At 43.7% G+C, this 22,075-nt stretch overlaps 1 protein-coding gene across 2 annotated transcripts; it reads right to left on the bottom strand.

Annotated features, from left to right (window-relative positions):
* Positions 1–4,877: 4,877 nt before the first annotated feature.
* On the bottom strand, positions 4,878–21,824 carry LOC118397322 (protein yippee-like 2). 2 transcript variants are annotated; one of them, XM_035791969.2, is made up of 5 exons: positions 21,645–21,824; positions 17,611–17,848; positions 16,102–16,145; positions 15,749–15,857; positions 4,878–8,214 (listed from the first exon to the last, which is right to left on the bottom strand). In XM_035791969.2, the coding sequence occupies exons 2-5, from the start codon at positions 17,725–17,727 to the stop codon at positions 8,125–8,127; spliced, it is 360 nt and encodes a 119-aa protein (XP_035647862.1). In that variant the 5' UTR covers positions 17,728–17,848; positions 21,645–21,824; the 3' UTR covers positions 4,878–8,124. The 2 variants fall into 2 exon arrangements, with proteins under 2 accessions (XP_035647862.1, XP_035647863.1); XM_035791970.2 differs by lacking the exon at positions 21,645–21,824 and adding an exon at positions 20,125–20,390.
* Positions 21,825–22,075: the final 251 nt, after the last annotated feature.

Raw genomic sequence — 22,075 nt, 5'->3', positions numbered from 1 at the left:
ACTCATTAAATACCAAGAAACGTACCTGATTCAAGTCAATTCCTTGACATCTATTTAATAAGACATTGCTGCCAACATCAATGCCCAAGAAAGTACACTATTGGTGAAAGTTATGTACAGCCATTTAGCATTTGTCTTCTTCCTTCTTTGAACACCACTCCGTATTGTAACACAAGGCTTCTGTGAGGTTACCTGTCATGTAGAACAGGGAATCGTGTCTGTCTGCTCTATTCGTTATATTTCGTTCTGAACATTTCACCTCATGGAATAGACCACAGTATCCAGCTGTGGATTTCAAAGTGGAAATTGAGTGTGAATCAAAGTATATAATCTGAGACAAATGTGGAGATTACAACCATCTCTAATCTAGAGGGGAAAGTATGAACTACAGAGGGTAGTGCGTACGGCCCAGTACAGCATCGGGGCCAAGCATCCACCAATCCAGGACCTATGTACCAGAGGAAGGCCCTAAAAATTGTCAGACTCCAGCCACCCTAGTCATAGACTCTCTGCTACTGCACGGCAAGTGGTACCGGAGCTCCAAGTTGGGGTCCTAGAGGCTTCTAAACAGCTCCTATCCCCAAGCCATAAGACTCCTGAACAGCTAATCAAATGGCTACCCAGACTATTTCACTCTACTGCTACTCTCTGTTATTATCGATGCATAGTCACTTTAATAACTCTACCTACATGTACATATTACCTCGACTAACTGGCGGCCCCGCACACTGACTGTACTGGTACCCCTGTATATAGCCTTGCTATTGTTATTTTACTGCTGCTCTTTTATGATTTGTTACTTTTATTTCTTCTTTTTTTTAATGTATTTTTCTAAACTGCCTTGTTGGTTAAGGGCTTGTAAGGTAAGTGTTTCACTGTAAGGTCTACTACGCCTGTTGTATTCGGCACAATTCGATTGGATTTGAACCTGCATTAACTGCTGTATCAGTTTTTTTCAAATCTCCCACACACTTTTATTCTGCATACACAGACAGCAGTGCAGTACCATTCTTTGTGAACAGGTGTCAGGCACTACATGTCCTTTCTCTGAGCACTGTACTGTACTGGTACTGTAGGCCTCAGCTATAGCTGATCTGTGTCCTCTTCCTGCCTGAGACCAGACCCGAGCACCCAGCGAAGACATCTGACCAGACACACACACACACACACACACACACACACACCACAGTGTCTGTATTCCTTTAAAATATATATATATATATATTAACAAGACTTTACCCAATGTATACAGTCGTTTTCAATTGTTCATTATTAATGTCCTGTACAACACTGGAGGATGCTGTTTGCTCAGCTGTTGTTTGGCTGATTTGTGTTGTAGGCTTATGCTGTGTTGTGTTCTCTCTAATCCATCACAAGCAGGGAGGGGGAGGTGGACGGGGAGGTGTGATGCATGGCTCCAAGAGAGGCTGAGCTATTTTTAGTTCCCTGCGGTTGGTTGGGAGCTGAGCAGGCGCTAGGCTCTATAAAAAATCGAGAGAGCTCTCCCACTATACTAAGGGTCTCGTCATGATGCCTGGATGAACCCCATGTCCTAAACAAACAACACATCCATTCAGATGCTCCCTAGTTGCTGTCATCACAGATGTTGATCTTGACAGGGTTGTTTTTTTAAGTTTTCTTGTCATCTGAAGTAAATAAGGTCTGGGTCATTTTATCATATTTTATTTATCAGATAGTGACTCTGGTTGTGTTGCATAGCGCTTTGTGTATATGAGAAAAACGATATATCCCACTGAGGAAAACTGGACAGTGACAGTAGAACAACGCCCTTAACAGCACTTGCAGAATCCCAATATAAGATGGAGTCTAACTAACCATCACATGCTAGCTCATTTACAGCATGCGTGTTATCAGTCGGGCCAGGAGTTTTTTTTTCCTGACCACATGACCTGACCAGGTAAAAGTATTTTTGTCTAGCTGTGTCACAAGACTTTATTGTAGAGTTGACCTTTTCCTCTACTTGGAGCTAGGAGGTGCTGTAATCTTTGTGTGCCTTTACAGGGTTAAAGCCCTAAAAAAGGAGCCCTTAATGTGAAGCCAGGCCATGTGAATGTAATCACTGTTCAATGTTTGTGTGAATAAGGGTGTCAGCCATAGGAACAATAAACTATGATCAAACCCAGCCTGCCTCACTGGAGGTCTTTTGATTACATTGTTTTTGCTTGCCTTGCACATTAACTATGCACAATGACTTTTGTTCAGAGGCAGTTTCGCAAGCCAATGGTAACTTCCTTCATACTGGACACAGAAATTGTATCCACAAGTTCATCTGTCTCTGGGGACGTAGATGAATTTCCAAAATCCTAAAGTATCTCTTTAAGAGACTCTTCAGTCACTGGACAATAAAATAAAGAGCCGTCTCTCCTCTAAGGGCTGTGGTTCTTGAAAGCAAACAAACAAAACAGCAAATGATGCTGCTTTCTCAGGGGCGATGATGTTTTCACCAACACAGACTGAGACGGAGTGCCTCCTGTTCACTGGACAGCTTTTAGAGGTTAGCCGAGTCCCTGGTGAGTTCCTTATGGTGAGATATCACACCAATATACTCTAACAAGTAGGGAGGCAGTGTTGCTGTTTGTTTTTATAAACTCCCAATGAAAACCATACATCTTTAAGAAGAACAGAGGGAAAGTTTCCAGCAACAGCTCTAGTCACAGGCATAGGACCGTTTTGAGTGTTGTTTCTCAATCTGTTCACAGAAAGATGATTTGACGCTTGTGGGTTTGCCGTGAAGCCTTGTACGGCTGAAAGAAGACGCAAACGATCAAGGCAATGAATTAAGTAGAAGGGTGAACTACATTCATTGTGTTTTCTTTCTCTTCTATAGACAGTCTGTGTGGGTTGGTTTCTGTCATCAGGCCGGGGCAGGGAAACAGTAGGAGCAGTGAAATGTCAGGAAGCGAGTCCTAACTCGCCCTCTGCATCGGCTGTGGTCTGTATGGAGAAGACTGGCTGATTGACGGGATGATCGGGGGAAGTGATGATCACACAATGATATGAATGAACAAGTCCAATCATTCATTCAACCTCTTCAGATGTGTGCATCCTCTTTATGTAATTGGGTGGTACAGTACGTGTAGTAGGCAGGGGTACAACTTTCGTTTTAGAAGTGGGAGGGATATATATAAGACATGGTGGTTGGAATCAAAAATCTAAAATTTGGACTCATCAGACCAAAGGACAGATTTCCACCGGTCTAATGTCCATTGCTTGTGTTTCTTGGCCCAAGCAAGTCTCTTCTTATTGGTGTACTTTGGTAGAGATTTCTTTGCAGCAATATATTTATAGTGGAAAAACAATGGCAGCTTCACCTTATCTATAGCAGTTCTTGAGGACTGACTACATAACCACTTCTAGCCTCATCAAAAGCAAATGTGATTATTTTAGCTCAACCCATGCTGTTTTAGTTGAAACTGGAACAGATTTTAGGGGAGAGTGTAGGCTGATGTCACACCTGCAAATTGTCTGTTTCTGTATATCTCTTACCTAGACCCTCCTTTCTCACTCTCCCTCTCCTATGCTTTTCCTCCCTCCCTTCTCCCTCGCTATCCCTCTCCTTTCACTCTTCTCCCTCGCCTCTCTCTCGCCTTCCCCTTCCAACTCGTCTCCCCTGGAGGAGGGTTTCCAGGGGAGGCTTGGTGCCAGGCTGAGAAGGGGCTCCGCTGCCTGGCCGGTCCGCCTCTCTTAGATCATTGCAGCAGATGTTGCTGTGTTTTCATTGGGCCCTATCTCTTAGCAACCGCGCAGGCTATTTTGTGGAGCTGTGGCACAGTGGTAGGAGCTGGTGTTGTGCACTGTCTGTCTGGACCTGGCCTTTACACCCTCAGACAAATGGGCTATAAATATGGCGTTATGAAACAAACGGATAGAGTTATTCTGTACTATGAATAAAGAAAGGAAGCACAAGGCATTTGCGTCACCCAAGTGCTGCTTTGTTTAACCTGTAGCAGCAATTGCGCCTGTCAGCTATTAGCCCAGAACTGTAAGTATGTGAGCCATACTGTATCACTCACACAGCCTTCGTGAAGATACTGTGTTGCCTACTACCAGGGGTGTAACTTTCACTGGGGACGGGGGGACATGTCTCCCCCCCATAAATTCTTTAATTGCATTTTTGTCCCCTGGAGTTTTATCAATGTAGTGTGATACAAAACGAGGCAACCGTGTGCTTTAGGACCATGCGGCCACCTCCGAGCAGTTGGGTAGGCTGTTTGGAGAGTTTATCCGATTGGATAAAAAAAAATATATAGTACCGGTCAAAAGATTGGACACAGCTACTCATTCAAGGGTTTTTCTCTATTTTTACTATTTTCTACATTGTAGAATAATAGTGAAGACGACATCAAAACTATGAAATAACACACAATGCCAAGAGTGCGCAAAGCTGTCAAAGGCAAAGGGTGGCTACTTTGAAGAATCTCAAATATAAAATATATTTTGATTAGTTTAACACTTTCTTAGTTCCTACATGATTCCATGTGTTTCCATAGTTTGTCTTCACTATTATTCTACAATGTAGAAAATAGTCAAAATAAAGAAAGACCCTAAAATGAGTAGGGGTGTCCAAACTTCTACCTGGTACTGTACATGTTCAGTGTATCAGCATAGCCTATGTCACTATCATATTCTAAGGACAGACCAGAGCTATATATACAATCTAAATACACGAGATGTAGGCTATTGTATATATGTATATATATATATATATATGTGTGTGTGTAGCTCTGGTCTATACTTAGGCTATCATATTCTGTCACTATCAAATTCTGTTCTATTAGAGAAGGAACATGGACCCTGATACTTGATACCATATGGTGGTATATTCAAGACCAACATAGCACGCAGAACACATCCAATACAGGTATCAAGGTGATACTTTAATTGATCAAGTTCCGATGATATTGTCACTCCTATCTCCTCCTTTTACAAAAGACACTAAAATTGAAACATTTTCAAAGAGTAAAAAAGTAGTAAATATTGTTCAACCGACGAGGGCTATACCAGAGAAAGCATGGCAAGTATCCAAATCATATGACGATCATAGATAAGAGACAATACATATTACTATTTACATTTAGTAACACAGACAAATTTACATATTATAATTTATGTTTACAGTGCCTTCGGAAAGTATTCAGACCCCTTGACTTTTTCCACATTTTGTTACATTACAGCCTTATTCTAAAATCTACACACAATACCCCATAATGACAAAGCGAAAAAAGGTTAGAGTTTTGCTAATTTATTTAAAAAAATACAAAACAGAAATACCTTATTTATATAAGTATTCCTACCCTTTGCCTTGAGACTCGAAATTGCGCTCATGTGCATCCGGTTTCCATTGATAATCCTTGAGATGTTTCTACAACTTGGAGTCCACCTGTGGTACATTCAATTCATTGGACATGATTTGGAAAGGCACACACCTGTCTATATATAAAGGTCCCACAATTGACAGTGCATGTCAGAGCAAAAACCAAGCCATGAGGTCAAAGGAATTGTCCATAGAGCGCAGAGGCAAGAATGTGTCACGGCACAGATCTGGGGAAGGGTACCAAAACAGTTCTGCAGCATTGAAGGTCCCCAAGAACACTGCCTCCATCATTCTGAAATTGAAGAAGTTTGGAACCACAGAGACTCTTCCTAGAGCCGGTTCCCCAGACAAACTGAGCAATCGGGGGAGAAGGGCCTTGGTCAGGGAGGTGACCAAGAACCTGATAGTCACAGACAGAGCTCTAGAGTTCTTCTGTGGAGATGGGAGAACTTTCCAGAAAGACAACCATCTCTGCAGCACTCCACCAATCAGGCCTTTACTGTAGAGTGGCCAGAAGGACCCAGTCCTCAGTAGAAAACACAACAGCCCGCTTGGAGTTTGCCAAAAGGCATCTAAAAGACTCTCAGAGACCATGAGAAACAAGATTCTCTGGTCTGATGAAACCTGGCACCATCCCTACGGTGAAGCATGGTGGTGGCAGAATCATGCTGTGGGCATGTTTTTCAGCGGCAGGGACTGGGAGACTAGTCAGGGTCGAGGCAAAGCTGAACGGAGCAAAGTACAGAGAGATCCTTGATGAAATCTGCTCCAGAGTGCTCAGGACCTCAGACTGGGGCAAAGGTTCACCATCCAACAGGACAACGACCCTAAGCACACAGCCAAGACAACGTTTCGGGACAAGTCTCCATGTCCTTGAGTGGCCCAGCTAGAGCCTGGACTTAAACCTGATCGAACATCTCTGGAGAGAGCTGGAAATAGCTGTGCAGCAAAGCTCCCCATCAAACTTGACATAGCTTGAAAGATCTGCAGAGAATGGGATTAACTCCCCAAATACAGGTGTGCCAAGCTTGTAGCGTCACATCCAAGAAGACTCGAGGCTGTAATCCCTGCCAAAAGGTGCTTCAACAAAGTACTGAGTAAAGGGTCTGAATACTTTTGTAAAAAAATTATTATTATTTTTTCAATAAATTAGGTACATCTAAAAACCTCTTTGCTTTGTCATTATGGGATATTGTGTGTAGATTGAGGGGGAGGGGGGGGGAACAATGTAATCCATTTTAGAATAAGGCTGGAACCTAACAAAATGTGGGAAAAGTCTAGGGGTCTGAATATTTTCCCGAAGGCACTGTATATTAAGATCTGTCATTTACAAAAATCATAATGCATTATATCACAAAAAGAGAAAGGCTATCCATAACCTTGGCTTTTAACAACAATTCTCAACCCCACGTTTGGCAACATTTTGACCCAAGCAAACATTTTTTATATATATTATGTGTGTGTGTGTTTGGTCAATTTATGGTAGATGGGTGGGTTCTTTGGTTGTGCTAGGGACGTCTACAGCCTCTGATTGGAAGTCTCGACTGCCTGTCAGTTGCCGTGGAATCCAGGGACGTTAGTTTGATTAGTTGTGTTGCTTAGTTGGCTTCTGTTCAGAAAATCCACAGGTCCACTGTACAGCTTTGCTGAGGGCCAGATAGTAAATTAGTGTGTGTAACAATCTATGAACTGCTATTGTCATCCCAGACTGAAAGAAAGCTTCAGAACATCAACCTTTCAGAACGCCATAAGAGCATCTCCTAAAGGCCTCCACATCCTAACTGCTTCAGTGGCCAAACCACTAGAACCAATCTCCAAGCCTGTTCAAGTCAGAGCTTCAAAAGTCAAAGATGTTCAATTTAATTCATAGTGGTGATGGTAGATGTATCCTGACTTACATCAGACACAACACATGAAGGATCCAAACATCACAAGACATGATTTCAGGCATCTACGGATGATGGAGAAAGACGAAACACTGACTGACCAGATTCTTCTCAGAGTTTAGACTTAAATCCTCCACACTCCCTATCATCCTGACTCTCACAACAACAACTGCTGCCGCTGAAACCTAGAGTGGATCACACAGCTGTGATTTGATTTGCTACTACAACCTCACAACCAGGGTGGACTAGAATCCAGAATCAGGACCTGCCCTCTCCCTCATCCTCCTCCCCTTAACCCTTCCCTCACCCAGCCCCCAGAGGCCTCATCACTGTCCCAACTGGCACGATATTGGGTGGATTAGATCAGATGGATTTGGGGATCATCATTTTAGGCCATCTCATTCACATACAGACGAGAGCTCCCATCAACTCTTTAACCCAAGGCAACTGACCCTGCCAGGACCGGGTCTCTCCTCACACTGCAGGCCAGCCAGCTCTAACATAGATAGTAACACAACAACACTGGCCTTGGCCTGGCTCTCCATCTGAAGAGCTACATATCAGGCTGGGATGTTGGTCTGGGACATGCATGTTTGTTTGTTTGTGTGTGTGCACATGTGTGTGTGTTTGCTTACCATTGTGCGTGTGTTTGGTGGTGTCCATCCATCCCCAATGACATCCTCCTCCAGTCCAGACACACACAGAACCCAGAGGGACAGGTCAGGCTGCTACTACAGCCACACACACACACACTCCCCTACTACCTCCACCCTGGAGGCTGCTGGTGTGTCATCAGGAGGGGAGGACAGAGGTCCATGGTAAATCAAAGTCACACACTCACCCCCTTCCCTCCCATCCACCCCCATTCAACCCCTAACCGAGTCAAGGACGGCGCTTCGTCTTTCAGTCCCAGCCGTTGTCCTTGATCATGTGGGCCAGCTCGATGATGAACTTCCCCTCCTTGTACTTCTGACTGCTCTCAAAGGCATGCTCCTGTAGGGAGTGTCAGGGTGGGGGAAGAGACAGGGCGAAGGAGGGAGAGATGGAGGGAAAGGGGAGAGAAGATTAGGCTTTTCCAGGATGAGAAACTTCACTCATTGCCACTGAAAACACTGTCCTCTGATTTCACCTCCAACCTTACTGAACTACGTTATATAATGGAGCATTGCAAGGAGTGCTGTAGGCCACTGCAGATTACAAATGATTACAAATGTAATCAAATGTGTTTTTACTGTACATCTCAATCTCCTGTTTATTTTTTCCTATTCAAGCAGAGAGACATTATCAGGTTTCACGTTCTGGAATTCCACTCAGTCAAGTGCCTCTGGAACTCGACGACGGTGTAGAAACAACCGTGTCAGGGATATTAATGGACTCGCTCCACGTTTCGTTACATCTGGACAGACGTGTGAGGTGTGTGTGAGTCATAACAACCCCCCCACCCCCACACACACACATATGGGTCTGAAGGGGGGAAGTGGCAGTGACTACCAGGCATAAAGCCATGCTGATAAACGGGACAGCTGGTATGTGGAGTGGCTGTGTGTTCCACATTGACCTGCTGCTAGAAATACCACCTTTACTAAGCACTGAACATGGAGGCGCAATTATATTTCAGTGAAAATATAAAGCTGTCCACATCTATTACTAAAATATATATACACAGGGGAGCAACTGCTTTTAGAAGTGGGGAGGACAGAAGTTTTTTTAATCCAGTTGGAAAAACACTCAACAGCCCACCCGATCGCTCAGAGGCATCCGCATGGTCCTATAAAGCACATCATTGCCTCGTTTTGTATCACATTCCAATGTTAAAACTGGGGATGGACAAAAATGCAACTTCTGAATGCACATACATATATATACACTGCTCAAAAAAATAAAGGGAACACTTAAACAACACAATGTAACTCCAAGTCAATCACACTTCTGTGAAATCAAACTGTCCACTTAGAAAGCAACACTGATTGACAATAAATTTCACATGCTGTTGTGCAAATGGAATAGACAACAGGTGGAAATTATAGGCAATTAGCAAGACACCCCCAATAAAGGAGTGGTTCTGCAGGTGGTGACCACAGATCACTTCTCAGTTCCTATGCTTCCTGGCTGATGTTTTGGTCACTTTTGAATGCTGGCGGTGCTTTCACTCTAGTGGTAGCATGAGACGGAATCTACAACCCACACAAGTGGCTCAGGTAGTGCAGCTCATCCAGGATGGGACATCAATGCGAGCTGTGGCAAGAAGGTTTGCTGTGTCTGTCAGCGTAGTGTTCGGAGCATGGAGGCGCTACCAGGAGACAGGCCAGTACATCAGGAGACGTGGAGGAGGCCGTAGGAGGGCAACAACCCAGCAGCAGGACCGCTACCTCCACCTTTGTGCAAGGAGGAGCAGGAGGAGCACTGCCAGAGCCCTGCAAAATGACCTCCAGCAGGCCACAAATGTGCATGTGTCTGCTCAAAAGGTCAGAAACAGACACCATGAGGGTGGTATGAGGGCCCGACGTCCACAGGTGGGGGTTGTGCTTACAGCCCAACACTGTGCAGGACGTTTGGCTTTTGCCAGAGAACACCAAGATTGGCAAATTCGCCACTGGCGCCCTGTGCTCTTCACAGATGAAAGCAGGTTCACACTGAGCACATGTGACAGACGTGACAGTCTGGAGACGCCGTGGAGAACGTTCTGCTGCCTGCAACAACCTCCAGCATGACCAGTTTGGCGGTGGGTCAGTCATGGTGTGGGGTGGCATTTCTTTGGGGGGCCTCCATGTGCTCGCCAGAGGTAGCCTGACTGCCATTAGGTAACAAAATGAGATCCTCAGACCCCTTGTGAGACCATATGCTGGTGCGATTGGCCCTGGGTTCCTCCTAATGCAAGACAATGCTAGAACTCATGTGGCTGGAGTGTGTCAGCAGTTCCTGCAAGAGGAAGGCATTGATGCTATGGACTGGCCCGCCCGTTCCCCAGACCTGAATCCAATTGAGCACATCTGGGACATCATGTCTCGCTCCATCCACCAACGCCACGTTGCACCACAGACTGTCTAGGAGTTGGCGGATGCTTTAGTCCAGGTCTGGGAAGAGATCCCTCAGGAGACCATCCGCCACCTCATCAGGAGGATTCCCAGGCGTTGTAGGGAGGTCATACAGGCACGTGGAGGCCACACACACTACTGAGCCTCATTTTGACTTGTTTTAAGGACATTACATCAAAGTTGAATCAGCCTGTAGTGTGCTTTTCCACTTTCATTTTTTACATGTATTTTTTATTTCACCTTTTTAACCAGATAGGCTAGTTGAGAACAAGTTCTCATTTGCAACTGCGACCTGGCCAAGATAAAGCATAGCAGTGTGAATATATATATATATATATACACAGTTGAAGTTAACATACACTTGGATTGGAGTCATTAAAACTCGTCATTTCTTGATAACAAACTACAGTTTTAGCAAGTCGGTTAGGACATCTACTTTGTGCATGACATAAGTCATTTTTCCAACAATTGTTTACAGACAGATTATTTCACTGTATCACAATTCCAGTGGGTCAGAAGTTTACATACACTACGTTGACTGTGCCTTTAAACAGCGTGGAAAATTACAGTAAATGATGTCATAGCTTTAGAAGCTTCTGATAGGCTATTTGACATAATTTGAGTCAATTGGAGGTATAGCTGTGGATGTACTTCAAGGCCTACCTTCAAACTCAGTGCCTCTTTTCTTGACATTGTGGGAAAATCAAAAGAAATCAGCCAAGACCCCAGAAAAAAAATTGTAGACCTCCACATGTCTGGTTCATCCTTGGGAGCAATTTCCAAATGCTTGAAGGTAACACATTCATCTGTACAAACAATAGTACGTAAGTATAAACGCCATGGGACCACGCAGCCATCTCTTTAGTCTCTTAGAGATTAACGTACTTTGGTGCGAAAAGTGCAAATCAATCCCAGAACAACAGCAAAGGACCTTGTGAAGATGCTGGAGGAAACAGGTACAAAAGTATCTATATCCAGAGTAAAATGAGTCCTATAACGACATAACCTGAAAGGCCGCTCTGCAAGGAAGAAGCCACTGCTCCAAAACTGCCATAAAAAAGCCAGACAACAGTTTGCAAATGGCACATGGGGACGAAGATCTTACTTTTTGGAGAAATGTCCTCTGGTCTGATGAAACAAAAATATAACTGTTTGGCCATAATGACCATCGTTATGTTTGGAGGAAAAAGAGGGATGCTTGCAAGCTGAAGAACCCCATCGCAACCGTGAAGCACGGGGGTGGCAGCATCATGTTGTAAAGGTGCTTTGCTGCAAGAGGGGCTGGTGCACTTCACAAAATAGATGGCTTCATGAAGAAGGAAAATTATGTGGATATATTGAAGCAACATCTCAAGACATCAGTCATGAAGTTCAAGCTTGGTCGCAAATGGGCATACTTCCAAAGTTGTGGCAAAACAGCTTAAGGACAACAAAGTCAATGTATTGGAGTGGACATCACAAAGCCCTGACCTCAATCCTGTAGAAATTTTGTGAGCAGAACTGAAAACGTGTGTGCGAGCAAGGATGCCTACAAACCTGAATCAGTAACACCAGCTCTGTCAATCTATTGTGGGAAGCTTGTGGAAGGCTACCCGAAACGTTTGACCCAAGTTAAACAATTTAAAGGCAATGCTAGCAAATACTAATTGAGTGTATGTAAACTTCTGACCCACTGAGAATGTGATGAAATAAATAAAAGCTGAAATAAATCATTATCTCTACTATTATTCTGACATTGCACATTTCTTAAATAAAGTGGTGATCCTAACTGACCTAAGACAGTGAATTTTTACTATGATTAAAATTCAGGAATTGTGAAAAACTGAGTTTAAATGTATTTGGCTAAGGTGTATGTAAACTTCCGACTTCAACTGTATGTATGTATGTGTATGTATGTATGTATGTATGTATGTATGTATGTATATATACACACACACACACATACTCAGCAAAAAAAACTTCCTCTCACTGTCAACTCCGTTTATTTTCAGCAAACTTAACATGTGTAAATATTTGTATTAACATAAGATTTCAACAACTGAGGCATAAACTGAACAAATTCCACAGACATGTGACTAACAGAAATTGAATAATGTGTCCCTGAACAAAGGGGGGGGGTCAAAATCTAAAGTAACAGTCAATGCAGCTGGTGGCCACACCAGATACTAAGTACTGCGGAGCATCTCCTCCTCATGGACTACACCAGATTTGCCAGTTCTTGCTGTGAGATGTTACCCCACTCTTCCACCAAGGCACCTGCAAGTTCCCGGACATTTCTGGCCATGGCAGAACACTGACATTCCTGTCTTGCAGGAAATCAAGCACAGAACGAGCAGTATGGCTGGTGGCATTGTCATGCTGAAGGATCATGTCAGGATGAGCCTGCAGGAAGGGTACCACATCAGGGAGGAGGTTGTCTTCCCTGTAACGCACAGCGTTGAGATTGCTTGCAATGACAACGAGCTCAGTCCGATGATGCTGTGACACACCGCCCCAGACCATGACAGACCCTCCACCTCCAAATCGATCCCGCTCCAGAGTACAGGCCTCGGTGTAACGCTCATTCCTTCGACGATAAACGCAAATCTGACCATCAGCCCTGGTGAGACAAAACCGCGACTCGTCAGTGAAGAGCACTTTTTGCCAGTCCTGTCTGGTCCAGCGACGGTGGGTTTGTGCCCATAAGCGACGTTGTTGCCGGTGATGTCTGGTGAGGACCTGCCTTACAACAAGCCTATAAGCCCGCAGTCCAGCCTATCTCCGCCTATTGCGGACAGTCTGAGCACTGATGGAGGGATTGTGCCTTCCTGGTGTAACTCGGGCAGTTGTTGTTGCCATCCTGTACCTGTCCCGCAGGTGTGATGTTTGGATGTACTGATCCTGTGCAGGTGTTGTTACACGTGGTCTGCCACTGCGAGGACGATCAGCTGTCCATCCTGTCTCCCTGTAGCGCTGCCTTAGGAGTCTCACAGTACGGACATTGCAAATTAATGCCTCCTTGCAGCATGCGTAAGGCATCTTCACGCAGATGAGCAGGGACCCTGGGCATCTTTCTTTTGGTGTTTTTCAGAGTCAGTAGAAAGGCCTCTTTAGTCCTAAGATTTCATAACTGTGACCTTAATTGCCTACAGTCTGTAAGCTGTTAGTGTCTTAACGACCGTTCCACAGGTGCATGTTCATTAATTGTTTATGGTTCATTGAACAAGCATGGGAAACAGTGTTTAAACCCTTTACAATGAAGATCTGTGAAGGTATTTGGATCTTTTCGAATTATCTTTGAAAGACAGGGTCATGAAAAAGGGACGTTTATTTTTTTTTGCTTAGTTTATATATTTATTACACACAAAATTAGTCAAAAGTTTAGACACCTACTCATTCAAGGGTTTTTCTTTATTTTTACTATTTTCTACATTGTAGAATAATAGAGAAGACATTACAACTATGAAATAACACAAATGGACTCATCCGCTGCCGCTGAAAAACATCCAAACAGCATGATGATGCCACCACCATGCTTCACCGTCGGAATGGTTCCAGGTTTCCTCCAGACGTGAAGCTTGGCATTCAGGCCAAAGAGTTCAATCTTGGTTCATCAGACCAGAGAATATTGTTTCTCATGGTCAGAGTCCTTTAGGGGCCTTTTGGCCAACTCCAAGCAGGCTGTCATGTGGCTTTTACTGATGAGTGGCTTCTGTCTGGCCACTACCATAAAGTCCTGATTGGTGGTGCTGCAGAGATGGTTGTCCTTCTGTTAGGTTCTCCCATCTCCACAGAATAACTCCAGAGCTCAATCAGAGTGACCCTCGGGTTCTTGGTCACTTCCCTGACCAAGTCCCTTCTCCCCCGATTGCTCAGTTTGGCCGAGGGGGACAGATCTAGGAAGAGTCTTGGTGGTTTCAAACTTCTTACATTTATAAATGATGGAGGCCATTGTGTTCTTGGGGACCTTCACCCTTCCCCAGATCTGTGCCTTGACACAATCCTGTCTCTGAGTTCTATGAACAATTCCTTCGACCTCATGGCTTGGTTATTGCTCTGACATGCACTGTCAACTGTGGGACCTTGTATAGACAGGTGTGTGCCTTTCCAAATCATGTCCAATCTATTGAATTTACCACAGGTGGACTTCAATCAAGCTGTAGAAACATTGCAAGCATGATCAATGGAAACAGGATGCACCTGAGCTCAATTTCAAGTCACATAGCGGCAGGGTAGCCTAGTGGTTAGAGCTTTGGACTAGTAACCGGAAGGTTGCAAGTTCAAGTCCCCGCGCTGACAAGGTACAAATCTGTTGTTCTGCCCCTGAACAGGCAGTTAACCCACTATTCCTAGGCCATCATTGAAAATAATTATTTGTTCTTAACTGACTTGCCTATTTAAATAAAGGTAAAATAAATAAAAATAGCAAAGGGTCTGAATACTTATGTAAATAAGGTATGTTTTTTTATTTGTAAAATATTTTCAAACATTTCTAAAAACGTGTTTGCTTTGTGATTTAATGGGTTTTGTGTGTAGATTGAGGAAAAACATTGATGTCATCAATTTTAGAATAAGGCTGTAATGTAACAAAATGTGGGAAAAGTAAAGGAGTCTGAAAACTTTCCAAATGCACTGTATATAGGCTACATTATAAACTGGGTGGTTTGAACCCTGAATGCTGATTGGCTGACAGCCGTAATATATCAGACCGTATACCACATGTATGACAAAACATTTGTTTTTCCTGCTCTAATTACATTGGTAACCCGTTTTTAATAGCAATGAGGCACCTCGGGGGTTTGTGGTATATGGACAATATTACACGGCTAAGGGCTGTGTCCAGGCACTCCGCTTTGCATTGTCCCCAAGAACAGTCCTCAGCCATGGTATATTGGCCATATACCACACCACATCAGGCCTTGTTGCTTAATTATACAGTATATAGGCAACATGATGTAGGGCCTACTTAGTCTCGATACATAAAAAAATATTATTTTGAATGAATTCTAAACCTTTGTCTAATTTGTGATTGGATAAGCCGTTGTTATTGTTGCTGGTCAAACTGGTCTTGAATCACTACAGTTCTCAGAGTGGATAGCCCAGCTCTGGTCCATCATGAATGACCACCATCTCTGAACTAGGAGAAGGAGGTCAAGTTGATTGAGTACTTAGAAAATATATAGCCCTACATCATGAGAAATATGCCCCTCAGATCAAGATTGAAACTGCAAGGAATCCCTTTACTGAGTCAGCCTATGTACTGTAATGTTACACTTAAGGTATGAATAATGGGCCCAAAATAGTAAAAAAAATGAAGACCAGATCTCATCTATGTCAATACGATAACATGCACTCAATTGTTCCAAAACCTTTATTAGTTCACAGCGTTTCAATCCTACAACGATGTTATATGCTAATAAAGGTATTATTAATGAAGTTAATAATGTGCCCATCCTCTCTAACTCTAGATACAGCTCTAACCTCCTCTGACACGTAAACACTCTTACACTCACATATTTCCAACCCAGAGTTGTCTTGCAGTTCTCACAGTAGATATCTGCCACAGCATGCAGTCCCGTGAGCAACACCCTCTCTTCCGCCGGCCCGCACCCCACGTTCACCCTGAGTGCGAGAGAGAGAAAGCAAGCTCATAAGCTGTTCCGATTCGTAAAGGTTGCCTGTCTATACTGAGTCATAACACACCCACTCACACACTAGATATTACCCAAAAGGCACTTCATACGGAGCTAGATAGGAACCATGCTCGTACAGTAGAAATGAGCATCTTCATTGTGATTGTGCTCGCGGGCTGAGGACTGGATCATGGCTGTACCATGTAACTACATGCAGACACACTGATACTCACACTGAGTTGAACAAATAAGCTCTGCCTTGGCTCCCCTGGAAAGACTGCAGGAGAAGAAGATGAGTAGGTTAAAAAGGAGGAGGAGTATCCTCAGCAGTCAGCATTAAAGCCACTTCATTGACATGATCATTGAACAGCAGGAAATATCCCAGATTTAGCCTTTAAATTAAGACTGACTGACAGACACATGTGATTTTGTACAGGTGAGGGTTGACTTTACATAGTGTAGCACATGGAAAAAGTCATACTCAAACACACAAGCTGTAGAAGTAAGATGGCGGCGAAATGAGCGACAGAGGCTTGGTACGCTCGTTTTCAGTCTGAAAGTGCAGCGTCAGCTGTAATACTAGGTCCAAGTGTGAAGGAGTCTGCCAGCAGCGCTTTAAGACAGCTGCAGCAAGCACTCAATACCTTTCTAGTTATTACAGTGCAATGCACTGAAAGCTCAAATGAATCTATAAAAACTACAGTATTTATACAGGTCATCCTTTATTTAACCAGGAAAGTCATGTTGAGATGGACATCTTTCAAGTAAGCCCTGGAGCCCAACAGTAGAGTGTTCTCCCATGCGCTCTCTTGGGAATGACTTGCACATTAGGGCAGTTTCCCTTACATACCTGATTCAGTTGATCACCAAACCCTTGCTTAGTAGAATCGGGGTCAAGTTCATTAGGCACAAAACAGAAGAAAACAGAGTGTCTATCTGGACTTGTCGAACAAGAAACACAAATGTTCTGTTTTAAAACATTTGAAAATGTTTTCAGTTGTATGCCCTAATGAGCACCACCCAGGTGCTGGGCTTCAAAGTGTGACAGCCTTTAAAAAGCAACAAACCTCCTTGAAAACGGCCTATGTGGCATTGATATGAGTCGGAAACAGTTATTCTAGTGTCCAAATTGACTACAAAGTGGAAATAGGATGATTTTGGTTATGAAGGAAGTCTCGTGTAAAAGGAGTTAAGAACATCCGTGAGTCAAAATGGGTAAATGACGATGTCCTTTTGCCCACTAACATGGGGTGAACAGCTGCGGTGATTGCTCTGTATCCAATAGCAGCATAGACAGTGAGACAGACCTGCCCAGCAGCTCCGACTGCTTACATAAGACAGCAGGTTGCGCATTTTTTTTTTACTTGAGAAATACTGCACCAAACACCTTAGTTAGATGTAAAATTGCGCAACTAAAACATCCTCTGTAAAAACGTCAAACTTAATTACATATTTCTTGAGTTATCTTAGATTCATTCTGGGGATTTTGAGGAAAGTGAAATACGCTAGTATCTGATGAGGGACAAACATAATTAACCAAAACGTGGAATCGGTCAAGAAACATACCTCCAAGAATAAAATCTAGTTTTTCTAATGAGCAACAGATAAACATGTGCCTTTAGGGGTGTTCAGTGGCTCTTTAAAAGGAAATGTGGAATAGATTGAGGGAAACACTATTAGAGCAAGCAGCATTATTAGGGGATGGACGGTTGTGGTCGGTATGTTAAACAGTCAGTGTTCACCTTGGAGATGAGCTCGTCGTGGTTGGCCAGGTGCGCTCTGCAGTGGATGCAGCTGTAGGTTCGGTGGCAGCTGGGCAGGTAGGCCTGGAAGGTCTTGGAGCGCGTCATCCTGACCATCGGGTGGGGCGGGGTGGGGGGGCGGTGCAGGAAAGGGCTGCCGGCCCAGCTAGGCTCGCAGGGGAAGCACCGCAACACACAGGTAAGGGCCGTGGTGGGGGGCGGGGCGGGAGGCACACACCTGGCACAGGAGCACAGGAGATAAACACTGATGAAGGTGGTCTATAGTCGAAACCTTCTTTTTTTTTAACCTAATCGCTGTGTAGGTTGTTGGCAACACAGCACAAACAGATCTGGGTCCAGGATAATCCATGTGTGGATATAAAGAGATTTTAACTTGAGTGCCTTGCTGCATATCATTGTCCATCTTTACACACTGTAAGATCCAAAAATCTGTTAGCCTCCATTTGTTCTCTGCATATGAATTAATGTTCAGTAGGCAAATTACTCTGCAGTGGAGCATGAATGTGTACAGTATGTAGCCTCTGATAGATGAAAAATGTCAGGCATTCTATACTGAGTTAAGCATAGACTGTGATCTCATGATCATTATTCTGAGACACAGTAGCCTAAAAATAATTGAACTTTAGACAGTTAACACAAAGAGGCTTGTAAGGGAAAGGCTGTGTGCTATAAGCCTTTAAGACGTCCCCTTGTTTTCTCTGTCGGCTTCTGTCTCTGAGCCAACAGTGTGGGACCGGGGCATAAAGAGACCACTCAAAAAGGTCTTGCCCACACACACTTTAACCCCAAAGTCTTTCCTTTCTCCCTGTCATTCTAGGACAAACATGTGAGGATGAGCCTAAAGCAGAGTTTAGCACATATCGAAGTAATCGCCACAATCTCCATAGACTCTAATTAGGAACAGGTTGTTACTCTAAACCAGGGTTGTGGTCAATTCCCTTTCAATTCAGTCAATTGAGGAAGTAAACTTAATTCCAATTCCACATTTACCTCCTTGAAACGCATTAAGGAATATTGGAATGGGAACTTGACGTCAACCTTGCAGTAAATGAGGTTGCGATGAGGGGGCAACGAGGTTCATCTAGTCAAACAGCCTTGGTTAGAGACATGTATATCTGTTATCTGGCAGGTTGAAGGCCTGTCCTGACATAATCTTTAAATATGGAGCTAAATACAGATCTGATGTATTTAGTTACAGTTAACTGTCAAAGCAGTGATGTACTCTATGAATCCAATATGTTCTGTGGCTAATGGATAACGAGTCAACCACACTCTGTAGCCGGTGGTTAGATTACCTAGGTCTATTTCTGTCTCATGGGTATATCACACAAGCACGCCTCACCCACATAGAAACACACACTTACACAGCAGAGTTGATATATGTTGATTTGGGGAAATCAAGTATTGTGAAAGAGATGCCTTCTGACTCACTTTCCTTCCAAAGGATCCATTCCCAAGCTTTTCCAATGCATGTCAGTTACTTGAGAGATGAAATGAGAGCAGAGTTTCGTGTGCATTACAAACGGAGAGACCGCCTTGTCTGCACAAATCAATTTAGCCTTCCAAATCACCTCTATCAGTAATGATTTTCCACCCTTGATTCAGATATGGAAAATAATTTGTCCAGGTCTCTCAGTTAAGAGATATTATAAACGGGGTGATTCAAGCCCTGAATGCTGATTGGCTGACTGCCGTGGTATATCAGACCATATACCACGGGTATGACAAAACGTTTATTTTTACTACTCTAATTACATTGGTAACCAGTTTATTATAGCAATAAGGCACCTCAAGGGTTTGTGTAAGGGCTGTTCTTACACACGATGCAATGCGGAGTGCCTGGATACAGCCCTAAGCCGTGGTCTATTGGCCATATACCACACCTCCTCTGGCCTTATTGCTTAATTACGTCTCCATGTGACATATGCACAGAAAGAGTAACAGATATAGAAATAGCAGGTGAATATAGTCACTTGTATCTAACATTTTATAGATCAACTCATGTGTTGCACCGGTTGTTTCGTAGGTGAGAGGCTGACTGACACTTTGAAGAATCCTCCACTCATTTTCATAAACCAGATCATCTTTTGATGCGCTCATCTAGAAAAGGATCTCGTTCAAGACCCACCATTTGTTTGTAGACTAAATGCATCCACTAGAACAACAACAACAACAACACAGCAAGCGGAGGCTCTACCCTGCTTTGCACCAAAGTCTCTTTGTTTCATGTCACAGAAGAAAATCTAAGACAGCTATGAATAAGTCCAAAAGACTAACCCGGACCCGGTCAAATAATTCTCCAAAGATAACAGGGATGGGATCCGCCAATGCTGTCTGAGCTTGCAAAAACTGCTGCCGTGTTTTTCTGACATCATCATCATAATCACTTTCTCCTGTTTCTGTCTGCCCCTCAGCCTCGCCCCTGAAGGCTGATGTTCTGAGCTGTCTGGTATGGTATAGTCTGGGTGCCACACTACATGCCACATCACTTACCAGCCAAAAGGTCCTCGCTGGTATAAAAACAACAACCTTGCTTACGTAACCGGAGAGGAGCTGCTGCGGTCGCTCTGTCGTACAGAGAGGGACGATGATCGTGATAGAAGCCAGGGGACAGAGAGAGAGACAGAGAGAAAGAGAGCGAGACGGATGGACGGACTGGGGAGCATGCGTCCTTGTGTTTGTGGCCCTAGTTGTCCTTCATAGCACACAGACCCACAGCTCCAATAGGAGGCTTTATGTAGTTTCCGCTCTCTCTCTCATTCAGTGGCAACAGACAGCATAGTGATGCGTTACATCACTGACAGCAACAGACCGAATCTCAAATCCCCTTATCTGATCATGTGTCCAGGTGTCACGTGTGTGTGTGTGTGTGTGTGTGTGTGTGTGTGTGTGTGTGTGTGTGTGTGTGTGTGTGTGTGTGTGTGTGTGTGTGTGTGTGTGTGTGTGTGTGTGTGTGTGTGTGTGTGTGTGTCTCTGATTGGGGGGGCTTGTGTATTTGGACATATGAATCTGGTCAGAGACAGTGGCTGCCTGGATCACAGTATATAGGGCAGACCTTTAGCCAACACAGTTGGTGGGGATGCCTCGGTTTGGCAATGCAAGGAAGTTGATTCAACATACACACACCCGTGTAGGCACATACACACCTTGTTCATGAGTGTGTTACATGATCCAAAAGTATGTCTTGTGTGTAGAGGAACATGTGATTATTTGAGACAACATCTGTCTTTACATTATGATGCAGAAAAAGTATTTACTCAGCATTGGCTTTTAGCGTCACACTTTGAACAGTCCTACAGAGGAGTTGAAGTGCTATGTTAAGGCAGTCTTTTAGCGCCAGTTGTCTATAGGATACATGCAAATAAATAATTTGACAACTGTCAACTATAGGATTAGGCTACAGGCGATTCAACACCCAACACAGAAGAAATAATAAACATGACGTAGACATGTTCACTGGCATAGCACACATCGCCGCAGACCCAGGGTTGCTATTTCACCGGAGGTCGGGTCCCCCAGATAGCATGATTTTTTCTTGAATGACATGAAATTAGTTTAAAAAGTTCAACATTGTCTCTCAGCCTCATGGAAAAATGTATAGACTAGCTGGAAATTAGCTCGAAAACAGCACCATTTTCCCAGCCTCGTGCCAAAATGTGTAAAATAGCATGAGATTAGCTATAAAACTGCAAATATACCTTGCGCTACACCAATACATATGATGATATTGTCAGCAGGCAGTATTATGATCACGCACTCGATGTTCTCATATCGTATTTCTGCCTGCGGCTGCTGGTGGCGCAGGATCCGACCACGCGTACGGTGTAATAATAATAACAACCAGCTCCACTGCAGATCTCGCCATCCCATCCATGCCCGCAACATAAACAACCAGCTTGCAACATTCTGAACTTACAATGGGCAATTCAATTAAAACAGCATATTCAACCATTTATATATATATATATATTATATATATATATTATATATAATATATATATGCAAGGATTTACCTTTGAATATATGAAAAATATGTTGATCACTTAAAAAATTCGCGCCTCCTCGTTTTCCTCGTTGCAAAGCCAAACCTAAATCCGTCTTTGCATTTCTTTCTAGGTAAATTTCCTCTCCAGCCCTGGCAATCGTGCAGACGCAATGTTTTTAAGCGCGCAGTTCCCAGGCCGAGTTTGACGTAATTACACAGAACCACATTGTACTTCGGTTGGAGACTAATTGACAGCCGTGTCCGCCAACCAATACAGCGATAAGGCATAGCAACACTGCGCTTATTGGTTATGAATAGTCAGGAGCAACCAATACTTTTGCTCGTAATGTTAGGCTGGCTACCTGCAGTTCTATTCAGTTTTAGGACAGAGACAGAAATGGACCTGAATTGAATTTGCTGCGGAAATGGATATCATTAAAAATTGTGTTTAAATTATGT

Source organism: Oncorhynchus keta, chromosome 18 (genome assembly GCF_023373465.1).
Source record: "Oncorhynchus keta strain PuntledgeMale-10-30-2019 chromosome 18, Oket_V2, whole genome shotgun sequence".
Taxonomy (NCBI): domain Eukaryota; kingdom Metazoa; phylum Chordata; class Actinopteri; order Salmoniformes; family Salmonidae; genus Oncorhynchus; species Oncorhynchus keta.
Note: the sequence above shows the minus strand (reverse complement) of the source record. Positions and strands in the feature narration are given on the sequence as shown.